General features: G+C 44.9%; 2 protein-coding genes across 3 annotated transcripts in view; one reads left to right on the forward strand and one right to left on the reverse strand.

Moving 5' to 3' along the window:
- Positions 1-2,285, reverse strand: part of antxr1d (ANTXR cell adhesion molecule 1d) — a 115,889-nt gene extending 113,604 nt beyond the window's left edge. For both annotated transcript variants that reach the window (XM_078530704.1, XM_078530705.1), the window contains exon 1: positions 1,937-2,285. In XM_078530704.1, the coding sequence (XP_078386830.1) occupies positions 1,937-2,100 (164 nt within the window). In that variant the 5' untranslated portion in view covers positions 2,101-2,285. The remainder of the gene's footprint in view (positions 1-1,936) is intronic.
- Positions 2,286-8,431: 6,146 nt separating this feature from the next.
- Positions 8,432-16,428, forward strand: znf488 (zinc finger protein 488). The gene is made up of 4 exons (XM_078530706.1): positions 8,432-8,683; positions 11,243-11,465; positions 12,001-12,232; positions 14,736-16,428. The coding sequence occupies exons 2-4, from the start codon at positions 11,247-11,249 to the stop codon at positions 15,917-15,919; spliced, it is 1,635 nt and encodes a 544-aa protein (XP_078386832.1). The 5' UTR covers positions 8,432-8,683; positions 11,243-11,246; the 3' UTR covers positions 15,920-16,428.
- Positions 16,429-17,096: the final 668 nt, after the last annotated feature.

Here is a 17,096-nt window from a genome sequence, read left to right on the forward strand (position 1 = left end):
TTCCACTCTAATTCAATGCTTCTCACTCAGTAATAGGGTTTTTACTCAATCAGTGCCAGTGTGAGGAGCCTATTCACTCAGTGCCAATGTGCCTCTCATTCACTGCCCCTGTCGATATTTATTGCACTCTGACTCAGCACCAGGGACTCTTGCTCTGTTAAAGGAGTCCACATGCATTGTCGTGCCCAGGCCACTCTGTTACTGACAGTGTATCTCACCCTGTGCCAGTACCTCACACCCACTAGCTGGGCACATCGAGCCAAGAGCCTCTCATCCACTGACTATATGCTTCCAACCGAATGTCAGTATCTCTCACCCACTGGGTATATCCAGCCCAGTGCCGGTATCTTTCACCCACAGGCTTGTTGTAACTCAAGAGTGCCAGTATCTCTCACCCACTGGCTGCACATATCCACCCCAGTGCCAATATCACTCACCCACTGGCTGATGTATTCTCACCCAATACTGGTTTCTCTTACCCACTAGGTGTATCCAGTCCAGTGCATCCCACCCACTGGGTATCCAGTCGAGTGCCAGTGTCTCCCACCCACTGGCTGGGTGTATCCAGTCCAGTGCCAGTATCTCCTAACCACTGGGTGTTTCCAGCCCAGTGCCACTGTCTTTCCCCACTGACTGGGTGTATCCAACCCAGTGCCAGTGTTTCCCACCCACTGGCTAAGTGTATCCAGCCAAGTGCCAATATCACTCACCCACTGGTATTCTCAACCAGTGCTAGTATCTCTTACCCACTAAGTGTATCCAGTTCAGTGCCAGTATCTGTCACCTACTAGGTAGGTGAATCCAGTCCAGTCCTCCCACCAACTGGACAGCTGTATCCAGTCCAGTGCCTCCCACCCACTGGGTATATCCAGTGTGCCAGCATCTCCCACCCACTGGGTGTACCCAGTCCTCTGCCTCCCATCCACTGGGTGTATCCAGTCCTGTGCCAGTATCTCCCACCCACTGGGTGTATCCCTTGAGCCAGTATCTCCCACCCACTGGGTATATCCAGTCCTGTGCCAGTATCTCTCACCCACTGGGTGTATCCCTTGAGCCAGTATCTCCCACCCACTGGGTGTATCCAGTCCTGTGCCAGTATCTCTCACCCACTGGGTGTATCCAGTCCTGTGCCAGTATCTCTCACCCATTGGGTGTATCCAGTCGGGTGCTAGCGTCTCCCACCCACCGCCCTGGTGCAGCCAGCCCAGCGCCAGTGTCTCCCCACCCACTGGGCGTATCCAGCGCTCAGTGACAAGTCGCCTGACCCTCTCAGGCGGCGCGGTGGGTGGGGAATACGCTGGCAGGAGGAGCGAGCCCCCCGGGGGCGCGGGCGCAGATAGTGCAAGGCGGCGCGAGCCCGTGTGCTCTGCCAGCCACCCCCCCGCGCCCCCAAAGGACTCCTGCGCGAGCCACCTCCAACCCAACGGCTCCTGCGCGAGCCACCTCCAACCCAACGGCTCCTGCGCGAGCCGGCTCTCAAACTGGGAATCCCTCTCGAGCCCGGGGACAGTTGCCGGCCGACGCGCGCGGGGTGGGGGGGGGGGGGGGGAGGGGGGTACAAAAGGCGCGGAGGAGGAGGAGGAGGCGGCCGTTGCCACCCCCCTCCAAAAATTCGCCGTGTCCCTGAGGGCCAGCAGCGAAACTCATTGCACAATGGGGTAAGAAAACTTGCAAGAAAAACCTTCACCGTCCCCCCCCATCTTTGTTTTCATTCGCAACCACCGAAGTAAACACGCACGCACCGTGAGGGAATTAAAAAAAAACCTTTTTGTGCTAATTTACTGTTTAATGTGGTCCCCCCCCCTCCCCCCCCCTCTGACTAGGTTCACTCAATTTTCATCCCAAGAAACAGAAAAAGCCCCAACCCACACACACACACACACAAGTTCAGTCAGGAATAAATAAAGCACTTCCAGCATTGGGGATCGCCACTTACTTATCCAAAATAAAGTACAGGTCGAAAGCTCCGTGACAGGATATCTTGTCATGGTCTTTGTCCTCTCCCACTTGGCCAAAAGTGAACGAGCTGAAGAAGACGCCGAGGAGCAACAAAGCTCTGCAAACGCCGCTCGCCATTTTTCTCAGGGAAAAAATAGTCATTCGATCTCCGGCAAATCGCCGTCACTGGAGTTAAAATAGCTGATGGCTTTTTTTTCCTCTCTCTCTCTCTGCTCCCTCCCCTCCTCTATTGCCGCCTCGCACAATCCCCCAAGTTGGAGTTGCTGAGCAGCCTCGCCAGCATGTCCTCTCCAATAGAGACTGAGGCTTCCTGACATCGCCGCACCAACCAACACCCCCCCCACCTCCCTGACCCAAACCCAACCCCCCGCCCCCCTCCTCACCACCACCTCTACTCTCGCCACACAGTCGGTGCGGAGGCTGGGACTGCAACTTAACCAGCCCTCCTAATTCCCCTGGCATCCAATTTCTAGCACCAGTAAGCACATTTTCAACGGGGAGAGAGGGAGATGAGAGAGGGAGGGAGGAGGTAAGAAGCATGGGGAGGGGAGAGGAGGGGAAGGGAGAGGAGGGGAGGGGATAGGAGGGGAGGGGAGGCGAGAGGAGGGGAGGGAGAGGGAGGGAGGAGGAGAGGAGGGAGAGGGAGGAGGAGGGGAGGGAGAGGGAGAGGGAGGGGTAGGAGAGGAGGAGGGGGGAGGGAGGAGGAGGGAGGAGAGAGGAGGAGAGGGGATGGAAGGGGAGGAGGGGAGAGGGGGAGGGAGGAGAGAGGAGGGATGGGGAGGAGGGGAGGGGATGGAAGGGGAGGGGAGGAGATGGGAGGGATGGGGAGGAGGGAGGAAAGAGGAGGGGAGGGGATGGGAGGGGAGGGGAGGAGATGGGATGGAAGGGGAGGGGAGGGGAGAGGAGGAGAGAGGGGAGGAGAGAGGAGGGGAGGGGATGGAAGGGGAGGGGAGGAGATGGGAGGGGAGGGGAGAGGAGGGGAGGGGATGGAAGGGGAGGGGAGGAGAGGGGAGGGGAGGGGAGAGGAGGAGAGAGGAGGGGGGGAGAGGAGGAGAGAGGAGGGGAGGAGGGAGGAGAGAGGAGGGGAGGGGAGGAGGGAGGAGAGGAGGAGGGAGGAGAGAGGAGGGGAGGGGAGGAGGGAGGAGATGACAAGCAGAATTGAGTGCAATACTTCCCCACAAGCTGCTACAGTGGATTAAACATATGTGCGGCCCCGCAAGGGTGCTGCAAGCAAATCCCTTCATAACTTTCAAAAATTGGAGAGTTTTTTTTATAAAAAATGAAATAACTGGGCTATAAGGAAAGGGTAGGAACGTGGGACTATTTTTACAGCTCTCTTGATGGATGACAAATCGCAATAATTCTCCAGCAGCTGCTACAATAGGTGAAATATGTAATGGGATGCACTGCCCGAAAGGGTGCTTGAAGCAAATTCCTCAACCACTTCCAAAATTGGACAGCTTTTTTTAATTTAAACGGGGCTGTGAGAAAAGGGTAGGAATGTAGGACTATTTGTATAGCTCACTTGATGGATGACAAATAGCAATAACTCTTCAGTGTTACCGATTCTACTACCTTTACCTACCTCCCACCCCCATGAACTTATTGTTAGTTTAGAATCACAACCGAAAGAAATTTCAGATCATGAAAGGAGCATACTCTGCTAGATCAGCTATAGACTGAATTAAAAAGTCCTTTCCCCCTGCAGTTTTTACTCTAGCAAAATTATTTTAAGATAAAACATATATATTAAAGCAGAATAAACTATTGTGGTGCTTCCAATATGAGCCCTTAGAATTCTAGGATATTGTTATTATATGTGGGCTCGTGAGGGTAAAGATGTGAGATTACAATTCTTTTACACTTGTTCAATAAATGTTTATTATTAAAACCAATTATAAATTACAGTTTATGGATGAGGGTTAAATAATAGCATAGATGGTAACTAAAGCTAATCATAACATGCCAATCCTACTTAAGATACATTACGTAGGTTCACCATTATCCTTTAGGGAAGGAAATCTGCTGTCCTTACCTGGTCTGGCCTACATATGGCTCCAGACCCACAGCAATGTGGCTGACTCTTAAATGCCCCCTGAACAAGGGCAATTAGGGATGGGCAATAAATGCTGGCCTAGCCAGCGATGCCCACATCCCATGAATGAATAAAAAAACATACAATTTTTGAATTCTCTGTAATTACAGTTTTGCATATGCAAACAAATATCAATTAAAGATAATTATACTTACAATCCAGTATAATTTCTTAGGGTTTTGAAGTGTCTTTGTCTCAAAAAAGTTGGGGAATTCTCAAAAGGAGCTCGACACCATGTGTTCAAAGATGGCTGACTAAATTATCTGAGTTAATTTAAAGAAGTTCAGCAGAGCCCAAAAAAGACTTGATTGTGCTTTTTCTCTCAGAAAACCAAATTAGAAAAACAAGTTCTTATCAATTTAAGAGCCATGCAGACTATCTGTTCAGGTGTCTAGAAAAAAAACCAGCTGCATGGAATGCTTCCAACAGCAAGGTAACTCAATGAGTTGTTGTTTATGGCTGCTCTTGATCTCCTGGCAAAGATTCAAATGCTGCAGCCATGTTGTTAACTTTTGTATGTTAAGATGTATTCCTAATTGTGTTTGCCTATTAATGCTAATTGACATCTCAAGTTGCCCATCAAATGTGTTAATTCTGTCACATCAGAAGCTACTACAATTTACAGTATAACTATGGTCTCTAAAGCATTGCCTGAAATGGTGCTGGAAGCATACCTCATAGTGATTTTCGAAAGGGAATTGGATGAATGCTTGAAATTCAATTTTATACGGCTTTGGGGAAAGAGTAAAGGTTTGGGACTAATTAGATAGCGTCTTCAAACGGCAGGTACCGCCACGATGGGCCGAATGGCCTCCCTCAGTGGTGCATGATTTCATAGACTCAGTCCAGAAAGCGCTTTCAATTGGCAGACTTAAGCACACCTCTCACACCAGCTTGAGTCTCCTGTCACAGTAAGACTTGCAACCCTTCTGGCCAATTTTAGTTCTGCCTATTCTGCCCCCCACCCCTCCCCGCACCACACCACAGCATATCCCTTCTTAATCCTGAATTAAGTGTCAGGCATGTCCTTTCAATGAATGGCGGCATTAGAATTGTTAGATGGGAAAAGTAGAGCGGTTGGAATAGTTAAATTGATCAAAAACTTCTTCCTTAATTTTCACAAAATCTTTAATCTGTACGTTCTCTTAAACGAGAGGCAGAATGCTTAGAGTTGGGGGGTGAATGATGAGGCAGTTTGCCTGATCTCAGAATACCCTGCAATATGCTTTCGTTAGTAAGAGGGCGCTTGAGAGATAAAATATAAATGGTATATAATGTTATCATGGAGCAACATTATTCTATTCACTTAAGCCCAATAAAAACAGTTATCTTCGCATCAATCTTGTCTGCTTGGGCACGGTTTGCCCACATTCAGATGTTAAAAGAAATGCTTTCCGCTGGCTGTGAATCCTAATGTTCAACCTCTATTTACATTTGACCTCAAGTGCTGAGCGGGTTTGACACTCGGAATATTAACATCAGACCAACCACTTCCCAGGGCATCTTAAGATGCCCCCTTTAAACGGAATTATATCAACCGCTATAAATACTTAACAGCCACGGAAGCTCATAAATAAAATGGGACTTTTGACCTGTTTGCTACTGTTGACGCCAACTTTGAAACACAGCAGCAAATTTGAATTGGATTGTATCAAAAGCACAATGTCACTTTTCAAAAAAAAACACTTCAACAAAGATTAACTCAGCAGTTTAATATAAACATTCTACCTGTTGCCCCAATTCGCACCAGGCATACTTTTTTCAAAATGTTGTTACGATAGCGCGGTCGCTTGAATCAAATTTTAGAACCTCAAATGGCAACTAAATGTGAAAATTGTTTTACATAACAGGCACGCGAAAAGGCTGAGGACTGTTTAAACGCGTACCTGCCTTATCTTAATTTTAATTTAGATCGGAACTTGTCCTGTGTCGTGTCTCATAAAACTACATCCCCTCCCTGGTTGTGGGGATCCGTTCTGACTATAGTGTTCGTATGGAATGCAGCATACACGACTTCTAGTTATATTTTAAAGTATTAGATAGTTACAAATAATCTGAAACCATTCGCGATGGTAAATAGCTCAAAGAAAAATATATCCACAGTCGTGTACCTTTGTCAAAGGACAAGGCAATTATAAAATTCACACATAAATCTGCCCGGCCAAACATGGAATTGAAAATTGTATCCTGAATTGAAGGGCTGAATTTAAATTTGATGCGTTTTGTAAGCAAGCCTATTATTTTCGAATGATGTACTAGATCACAATCACATAATCAGTGAAATGAAAGCAGGGTCCGGCAAGGAATTGGATTCACTTTGCTTTCGCCATATAGTGTTAAGTTAAGTGCCCCTATTAAAATGTTCAGGAACGTTAGAAGACGGCAAAATTAGCAGGCGATCTTGTACTGATGAAATAGTTCCTCGTTCATGGCCGAGTTCCATTAAAACAATGTGAGCATTAGTTAAAAAAAAAAGTGGGTTGGCTATTTTAGATGTCAAGATGTTCATAGGAATTTTCTGTCAGGCGTTGACGCGCCTTTATTTGGAACGACACCTTTCAAAAATGATGTTGCTATTTGAATCTTAAGCATTATTTGATTGTGACAAGGTATTTGACCATTATGCAAGGGGTTTTTTTTTACGTAAGCGTGTCACTGACCACCCTCGTAAGGAACGAGTTAGACCGTCGACCAAGAAAGCCGTCTGTTCTTGGCTAGTTATTTCGAACATTCGCCAACTAAATTGAACAGGTTGGGGTTCGCTTGCTGCAATGAAGGACTAGTTCCCGGAAAGAAATGATTTAGAATATATTTTAATTTAACTATCAGCTGCGTCAAAATAATCCGATTGGAGGTCTTTAAGATTTCAACGAATGTAAGAAGTTACCCAGAAATTCGTTTATTCTTTGATTTAAAAAAAATACCCAGTCACGTTTTGTTTCCACAGGTGAGTTGAAAAAAATTACTTTATAGGATTCTTACAAATCGCTTCCAGGAAGACAATTCGTGGTGTGTAATGGCATGTTTTGTGTTTGACAGAAAATATGGTTCCTTTAGTTAATTTGATAGACATTTGGCAGAGTTCGGAGCCGTTTCTGTCAAGAACTGTACAAAAATATTTCTTGCTCGATAGCATTTTCATAGCCCAACATCAAAATGGTTGCAGTCATGTCTCAATTTTTAAGCTCACTTAAGCAAACTGAGAATTCCACTCGCTGGGGTCTGTTTGTACAATAATCGCAGCGGTTATATTGAAATTACTTAACTCTGATATTTCCCTTTCTTTTGTAAAGTAAGATCTAGAAATCAAGCAGTGTTCCTCAAATAAGAGACACTTTTCGAATGTGATTAACGCACTGGGTAGCGTTGCATCTTGTTCGACAAACCTTTTTTTTCCCACTAATCTCCAGAATCGAAAAGATATCTGTGTGACAAATGCCCGCGTTATTGTTGCACGATTCGCGTTAAGTGAATTCAATTAGGCTTTTTTTTTAAACCTGGTAGTATTCTTTATAAATAATGCATTACCTCCGATGTTCTGTACATATTAATAAACAAGGCGGTAACACAATGATGTTGACATTTGAATCAACGCATCACCATCGTTCGTCACTGTTTTATTGCCTGAGCAGAAGATTCCAAAATTGCTCATTTCTTTATAATGTACAGCATGGAATTGAGTTCCACTTTGCCTAATCTAAGCACTTAATTATACCAACGACCGTAAATTCTAATGATTTAAACTGACAATTCATTTCAGCGTAACTTCAGTTTTTAGCCAGTATTAAAGATCCGTGGTGCCGATTCTTAAATGATTGATAGATTTAATGTTAAGAAATCCGTCGCGTAAGAAAGCATAAAACAGAATCTTTACGTTTAGAATGTATTCTGCTCAGCGGAGAAGTTTGTAGGATGTGGATATGTGGATTATCTCTATATAATTTAAATTGATTTCTAATTTGACCTTATAATAGGCTTTACACAACAAAACCTAACTCTACGGCTTCAGGTACCGCGCCCTCTATTTATTTATCCCATCATCTGTGTTAAAAAAAATTATTAAATCGTTAACCATGAATGGTAAACGCCTCCACCAATTTAAGGGTTTTATAAACTTTCACTTCATTCAAACTAAGGCACGGATTTGTCATAAATGCATAATATCTTACTTCTGATTTTAGATCAGATACATTACACCTCCTAAAATAGATATTGCCATATCTATGTATTTAAAACGAGAACTTTTCTTGTTTAAGCCATTTAAGCTGTTATATATATATATATAGAAAGTATTGTGTAGAAAGCTATTAAATGTTGCTTTAAATGAACAGCAATTGTCCGTTCCCATGCGTTCATTATTAGAATTGCTCCATATAGCCCACCAATGAAAGTGCCAATTGAGGGTGCATGCAAGCGGAAGAGCCCTGGGATTGCTTGTCACGCTTCACTGAGCAGATGATGTTCCAAAGGAAAGTGTCTTTTACAGCGGGACAAACTGCCATTTCCACCCAGCGCTCGCCAGCGTCACTCTCAGTTTCACGATCAATAGAAATCGCTGCGCCCAGAGAATCTTGTACCTGAAGGGGAAAGTGAAGAGATCGATTCTCGGAAGCCCATCGGCTGACACTGGTAAGTGAAAGCTTCATTTGTGACTGTGTCGAGAATGCGTGATGTGTATGGACGTTTTATACGCGGCGGGGTTGCCGATATCTTGACATAAACCTCTTTTTTGGGGGGGCTAAATATCAGTCACGTTTACAATATACGTGCTAGATTCTGATATGGTCCCAAATTATTTTTAATGATAATAGAAATGTATATATATAATATATATTTTATATATATATATTATATATATATAAATCAAGATGCTACTGTTAGTAACCCTTCAGACGCAAGCTTGTTTATTTAATCTAATGCATTTCAAAATCAAGAACTGATATGATAAAAACATTTTTTTTGGTATAAAGAGGTAATGTACGATGTAATTAAATATTCAGCCATGGTTAAGAACTGCATGTAGCTTGAATGTAATTTTGTAAGACAGCAACTGCTAAGCCTGGATTTTTATTTTCAATTTGACATGACTTTAAGAAACCCGAACACTAACTGATGGCGATCCTCGATAACGCACATAAAATGGTGCGTTTAAACATGATATTAACACTGCTGGTCGAAAATAAAGGCCGGAACGAAACAGGCAGGCAGATGGACTGACAATGGGGGATCAGCCTCAGTGAGCTGATACGCATCAAGTGAACAGTCCCTTGACTTTCCTCTCATACACAATGGGAGAGAGAGAGCGAGAGAGAGAGAGAGAGGTATTCACCCACATCGCATCTACTTTTCTGAGCGTTTAGACCAGTCGGTTTGCCAATTTCCATCAGATCACTGTGAATGGGCAGCTAACGGCGGAGCACGATGTAGCTTAAATGTTCAAACTGGGCAATACTGCAAATTAAGCCGCAAGTTCTACTTTGCCACAGTTGTCTTTTCAAGCAGCGGCTGTTCACTGGGAAGTATTTATATTTAGGTTGCTCCCGACCGTCTGAAGCATTCGCTGCCTTGCACTGAAGATAATTATGTTGATCTTGGCGTCTTTATGTCAAATTGATTTTGCATGCGTGTCACTTCGGCATTGTGAAATAGAAGACAGATTTGAATTGGCTGGAAGGGAAGGAGGGCAATGAATGAACAGTAAAATACGGTACCATGCTTCCAAGTGTCACTGGACTCAAAGTGAGAGCCGGAGAAGTTATTTCACATTGAGGTGCGAAACGGGTTGAATAGACCTGCTTTGAGCTCCAGGGAGTCAGAAATAGAAAAACGTTAATGGCACAATCAGTAGGCATCTAACCGAACCTAAGACCAAGAGGTCACTATGTGAAGAAAGTGTCAACAGAATTATCGGCAAGGTTAAAATAGCCTTTGTGTTTTATTAATATAAATATAGATATCCTTACTAATCTATGTCACCACCCGTGTCACTAGTGAATGCCCACGGACATATTCATTCAACACGAGCTCCCAGATCATTAGGTTTCCGCATCAATTAATTTGGGTACGAGCTCTCTCCAATGCTGGTGATAAAATATTTGGAAAGTGCTTCAGATAACAAGAGGTCGGTCAGGATTGTCACACATTATCAACATCGCTTCGACTGATGAGCACAATATCATCCATTTCAAGGAAGATTAGATAAAACCGTATCCGCTACAATTACAGTAACACGAATGCAAAATGGTTGGTAACTTTGCTACGCCGGCACTGTGCTGGCTGGCGGGCTGGCAATGTTATTCTTTGGGAGCTCAACGTGCCTCTCAATCAGCCCATGTTGCGAAAAAATCATTTTGCAGATTTGCAAGGTGCTTACCCTTCAAGCAGTTGTACAATCGACGTACTTAATTTGTAGTGCAATTAATATTCATCAGACCCAAATACTTCATTAAAATAGACAATTGCATCTCACATTGATAAGCCTCGTTTATGGTTCACCTGAATGCTTTTAAAACTGACGAATTGGCGAGATTGTTCAAGCATTCATGTCATTTACAATGTTTAGCTCCATTATGAATGTATATGGGTTGATTTTATGTCCCCCCACCCCCACCCCGCGCCATAAATACATTAAAAAGTTGCATGAAAATGTTATAACATTTTATGCTTGCTGTTCTGTCTGTCCATAACGTGAACGCCACTTTATTTCCTAATATTGTTTTGCCCCAAAAATGCACGAATTTTTAACGTTCTGGGATAATGTTGACTGCAAGTTGTAAAGTGTGAGGACAAGACAGGAACAGTACCGATGCAACACACGTTATTTATACCAAACGCACTTCCAATAGTTCCAGATTTCATCCTTCACAGCTCCATTGCATCTGGCTCAACTATAAACTAGACACGTGCTGCACGTTGGCATATGGCAAGAGTTCCGTCCTGAACTGTTTTGGAACATTCGGCATTAAAAAAAGGTTACATTTGCAATGTTTCAGATATTCGTTGTGATAAAATTGTTTATACCAGAACAAGGTGGAGCTGTCTCTATTCATGTATTATGAATATGGCCCATCTTCCAGCCACACAGGACATCTTAAGCGGCTTTAAGACCGTATAATGTGCTGCTTTGATGGACTTGCACCGAAAACAAAACCCCCGAGTAATTCAATTGTCCCATCTTGTCTGTCGCAGGTGCATGATGGAACTTACCCCCTTCTCTAAGGGACTATGGGCAGGTGACAACAAATTTCTACATCATCACTTCACTGACATTTTAACCAGTGTGCACATTACCCGGGAGATCCCTGAGGACGCAATCTTCGGTCCCTGCATCCTCCAGAACACCTTTTATGACACAATAGCTTTCATTGCTTTGAAGTCTTCCGACCGGAGAAGTGTCCCCTACGTGTTCAGGGTAAGGAACCTCAAATAATCCAGGAAGAGGCCCTGGCCTTCGAAGTTTCACATTGGGAATGACACGGTCAGTGACATGTGGGGAAATATCACATCAAACCCTCCCTGGATAAATTCACAGCTTCTCTAAAGTTAAGCTCAAGACGCAGGTTTTTATTTCAGGGGCGAAGATGTCGGGTAAGGACAAAATCGACAGAACTATTTTTTGTAAGAAACTTAGGAAATAGGAGAAGGAATAGGCCATTCGGCCCCTCGAGCCTGCTCCGCCATTCAGATGATCATGGTCGATTATCTGCCTCTACGCCAGTTTTCCCCCACTCTCCCCATATGCCTTGATGGATAATCCCTATTAAATTGGGGGTGGGGGTTCCACCGCAGAATTGGTACGCCACAAGTGATTGAAATGCGTTTTGCACTAAATCTCCACTTTATTAAAGCTGGCTAATGGCGTTTGATTCTATAGTCAAATCCATCCAGTGTTTACGGAATTCGAGTAAGTCATTCAAGTACTCACCTCGAAGTTTGCTTCCATTTAGGTCGACGCAACTGCCATGAATAGCTCTACGGATGGAGTGTCCTGGTTGAGACTTGTGCAGGCGGCGAATAACCCGAAGGAACAAAATTTGGAGGCCTATTTGAAGAGTGGGCAGTTGTACTACCGCTCCACGCGGAGGATCAGCAAAGACGAGGAGCTGTTCGTGTGGTACGACAAGGAGTTGTCCACACTCCTGGGCTTCACTGATATCAAAACCCGAGCTGGCTCTAATGGTGAGTAATTGAGGCCACCCCAGGGCCACAGTTCGGGGAAAGCGAAACTGAAAGAAATATAATAATGAGCAACAGATTTACCCCTCAAATAAGATGTACTTAAAATTTGTTCAGAGATTTGTAAAAAAAAAGATTGTAAATTGTAAATAAGCCTGGTTGGTGGGTTTATGCCATAGGATAAGATGGACAAGGCGAGTAAAACGACATACAGGTCAGTCATAGGCCAAAATAAATGGATATCTCCGTTCAGATGAAGATGTATCAAACATTTGCTTTTAAAAACTAAAATCAAACAACGTTTGCACAAGGTGCCCTTGAGGCGCCTCGCTTTTGAAAGGCTAATAGAGATAGATCGATGTGTTCGGAAGAACATACCGAGAAAGGGGATTAAGACTCCTAAACTCACAAACGCACACCAAGCTGCTTCTGATCCACACATTCCGACAGTCTTGGATCAGGTCTCCATGTTGGTGCAAAATAAGAGCCTCGGAATTTGGCATTAATTGTCATTGATTGGCCAGTGGAAGCCCAGGGGAGAATGAAAATGCCACACTTAACAACATTAGGTGGTCCTGGGGCTGATGGGCAGCATTCGGAAATTTAAGGCTCGCTCCGCTCCACAAGCAGAGCCTACCTCCCTGATGTCACTTTGAATAGGTTCAACACATCGCAGTCCCGAGCACTGTCATCCTCAAGAGCACGAGAAACAAGCGCTTTCGCCTATTTCAGTTTTATTCGACCAACCCTTAATAATCCAGTCTCCCAGGTTCCAATCACTGTCAACACATAAATGAAATAGCCAAAAATGTAATATGAACCATGTGAAGTATGTACGCTCAGCATTTCAAAATGTTTTCAAACCAGTTCGCTGTTAGCTTCAGGATAGTACCTTTTGTTGACGCTATGCTTCATTTGTGAAGCGGGATAAAGATTAACATTATTGCATATTGAGACAGAAACATATGATCATCCCAGACCACATTTTTAAAAAGATTCTGTTGAATTCTATTACTCTTGTAATCCAAATCGTACAGGAAAAGGCGACGCTGAGCAACTCGATGTCTATGCAAAGTGGCACCATTATTCACGCCACCCATGGCATTACGTGTACAATGTCTGCCTGTGTCCGCCTGAACTCCATAGGCCATTCAGTTTAGGGTTAGAAAGTGCTTATACTTTTTAATTAGTGGTGCCGAGCGATGTTACTTTAACCGTCTTTAGAATTAGATAAGCCAAAAATAAAAGGGTAAACAGGCTTGTGCTCGTATCACATGAGCCTCTCGCTTAAATATATCAGCTTTGCACAAGCGGTAGGACAGAGAACCAAAGCACATTGATTCTAGGCGATTGGCAATAAAGAGCCAATGGCGACACGAGGGGAAAACTTTTTTTTTGTCATTCGCAGCGAGTGGCGAGGATGTGGAATGCACAGGCCCGAGAGTGTGGTGGAGGCAGGTTCAATATGGGCTCTCAAAAGCCCCTGGAAGAGATTAAAATATGCAGGGCTACGGAAAGGGAGGGGGAGGGGGGACTGGCTGAGTTGCTCTCGTAGAGAGCAGGACCTGACAGGCCGAATGGCCTCCTTCTGTGCTGCAACCAATTCTATGATTCTAAGTTCAGTGCATTGTGACCACCTCTGTTTTGATATTATTCCCTGCTGTGCTTTATATAATAATGGCACGCTCAAAACGCCCCCTAGTTCATTGTGGTGTGTTTGGCGACACCGAATTTGCCGATCTTCTCAGCCCCTGGACGGAAGCTTCAAGTCCATTCCGGAACCATGAGCATATAATCGAGGCTGACACTCTGTGGAATACCGAGGAAGTGCTGCACAGTCGGAGGGTCTGTTTTACGGATGGGACATTAAACTTAGGTTCCCCTATTGACCCCATGAAAATATTTGGAAGACGAGTAGAGGAATCCTCCCTCGTGCCTCGAACAATGTTAATGCATTAATTAATGTCACTAAAAACAAATTATCTGTTCATTTTCTTACTTCTCATGTTTGTCCTCTCACTTATCCCCTCATTTTATTTTAATCTCATTTTATTTCCTCGTTTATTTTCTCATTTTCTTCCGTCGCAAATTGGCAGTTGGGACTCCTACAATGAGTGTGACTATGCTTTACAACAGTGACAACATTTCGAAAGTACTTAGCAGGTCTGGCAGCAACTGTGGAAAGAGAAACAGGGTTAACGTTTCGAGTCTGTATGACCCTCCTTCTTCCGAAACGTTAACTCTTGTTTCTCTCTCCACAGACGCTGCCAGACCTGCTGAGTTTTTCCAGCATTTTGTTTCAGATTTCCAGCATCCGCAGTATTTTGCTTTTATTTCAAAAGTACTTCATGGGCTGTAAAGCGCTTTGAGGGCATGGCAGGCAGGATACACATTATTCCTCTTATCTACTTTGTGAAGGAAATATGGATGCGATGAGATGCATTGCAGCGGTACATGGTTAACTGCATTTTATTTATATCTCTCTCTCTCTCTCTCGCTGTGTTAGCCTTCAGGTGCGTGGACTGTGACCAGGAACTGAAATATGAGAATCCGTACCTGGCCCACGTTCGATTCCTGTGCGGTAAGAGGAAAGACTATCTCGCCTGGAGAGACTTTCAGGCCCCCGGGCTTGGTCACAACGCTCTGTTTAAAGAGCCGTACAAGATCACCGAGGTCAAGGACAAGGAGAGGGTGACCAACTTTCACAGGATCGCCCATGACCTGGAGCACTCCAAGAAGAAGCCTGGCGGGCAGGACGAGGGGCGATCCTTGACGGAGCGGAGCTCCAGCAAGAGGAAGCAGGATGGAGGGGAGGAGGACAAAATCAGGAAAACAGTTTTGCTGGAAAAAACAAACAATTTGGTCTTCGAGCAGGGCGGCATTTCCAAAGAAGACACCAGCGTCTGCCCGGCCCTTGCAGTTTCCGTTTGGAAACTCAACTCGGACAAGTTCCTGCTGAAGAAGGACTCGGCGCCACACAACACGAGTGCGTTTACCGAGGTTCGGCGCCTGCGAGAAAAGGGTAAAGCTGAGAAAACGGAGGGCGGAGGCAAAGAGGGCGCCCCTGACCTGGCCAGGAAGGTGGGTCTGACAACAGGCGTGGTTCTCAGCTCCACCGGCAGCGCCTTCTCTTCCGTGCTGCCTTCGAGTGCCAGGGAAGAACAGAAAAGCGCGTTCTGCCAGCCGAACAGACGGACAGTCGAGGGGGGGTCTTCCATGCTCCTGGCCCACGCCCTCCACGCCCACGCCGACTGCGCTCGGGATTTACCTGAGTCCATCGCTTCCAGTCAGCTCCACGCCAACCTGCTGGGGTCCAAATTCATCAGCGCCGACCTCAGCAATTCCCACATACTGCACACGAGCGTCACCGCCAACAGCCCGTTTTTGTACAGCACCGACATGTGGCCCAAGCCCGTGGGAGTCCAGCTGCAGTCCACCTCCTCACTGACTCTGCTGCCCCCGTCCTACACCTCGTTTGCTGTCTCGGCTCAGAATTGGTGCGCGAAATGCAACGCGTCCTTTCGAATGACTTCTGACCTGGTCTTTCACATGAGGTCGCATCACAAAAAGGAATACGCAGCCGACTACCTGAGCCAGCGAAGGAGGGAGGAAAAATTGACATGTCCAATCTGTAATGAATTCTTTAGGGAGCGCCATCATCTGTCGCGGCACATGACATCTCACAATTGAGATCTGGATTAAAATTGAAAGAAGGGAACTTTGACCCGAGGTGCGCTGGAGGTCAGATTCCGAGCGGGAATAGCATCCTTGCAGAGACAGATGAGAGTGAACTAGTCTTACTGGCCCAGAACAGTTTTAAGGCTGGCAGTCGAGCCAATGGCAGCCTGAGCATCTTAAATGTCAAAAATTACCTTGCAAACCTCCCCCCCTCCACCCCCCCCCCCCCCCCACCCCGATTTATTCAGAATGGGAATAGAAACCGGGGATACAAAAAAACTGTTAGTGTAATCAAAGTTGCATTTTCAGAAGAATCAGTTTGAATTGCCCATCGATAAACGCACTTAAGTACAAACGTCGCGTGGAACAACCACTTAAACACAGTTATGTACAGTAATAAATTCCTGTTTTGAAATCCTGTTAACTTAGTTCCGAGCATAGAATCTGCAGCTGATAAAGCGATCTTCAATTTTAATTTGTTTTACGTTTGGGTAATTACTTTTTGAGAATACACTGTATATATCTGCAATTTACTTGTTACAACATGTCTTCATTCTTGTATTTTAGCTCCCCTTAATGAATTGCACAGTTTGACATTAGGCGAGCACGATATGGAGACTGTACAAAATCAATTTCCACGACAGCTTTCTAAATTATTAAGTGTGTTGCCGATCATCTGTCGAACAGAGCCACATGATTGCTTTCAAATTGTCATATAAACACATGACTGATCACTCTGGAAAACTGGTCTAATTCATGCAGCGCTCTAATCCACTCTGATAGGGCTGTGCGAAGATTTGGGGTAGTTCAGCCCATGTTCTTTAACGTACCTGCCAAGTGTAAGAAGCCGCTGGTGCTGTCGAATAGTGGTTGAATAGAGACCAAAGCACGAACAATAATGAACGGTAGACAAGTCCAGAAAAAAGAAACGTACCCCATACATTCCATTGAATGCAAAACGATTTCTGTCAATCAGCCAAAGTGAAGGAGGACTATTTTACTGAGTGGCTGATGGATGTGGAGGCTTTGCAGGCTTTGTTTCCCCAAGATCCTGGTCATTCAGGGTCAGTGTTACAGGTATTTGGATATCAGGCGATTTGAGTTATTGAGATAAGAAGCGAAAGCCTGACAATGCCCTCTTAACATTAGCTGTTGCTTTACATTCCGGGAGTTGATTTAACATTTTGCC

Source organism: Cetorhinus maximus, chromosome 27 (assembly GCF_964194155.1).
Source record: "Cetorhinus maximus chromosome 27, sCetMax3.hap1.1, whole genome shotgun sequence".
Lineage (NCBI taxonomy): Eukaryota > Metazoa > Chordata > Chondrichthyes > Lamniformes > Cetorhinidae > Cetorhinus > Cetorhinus maximus.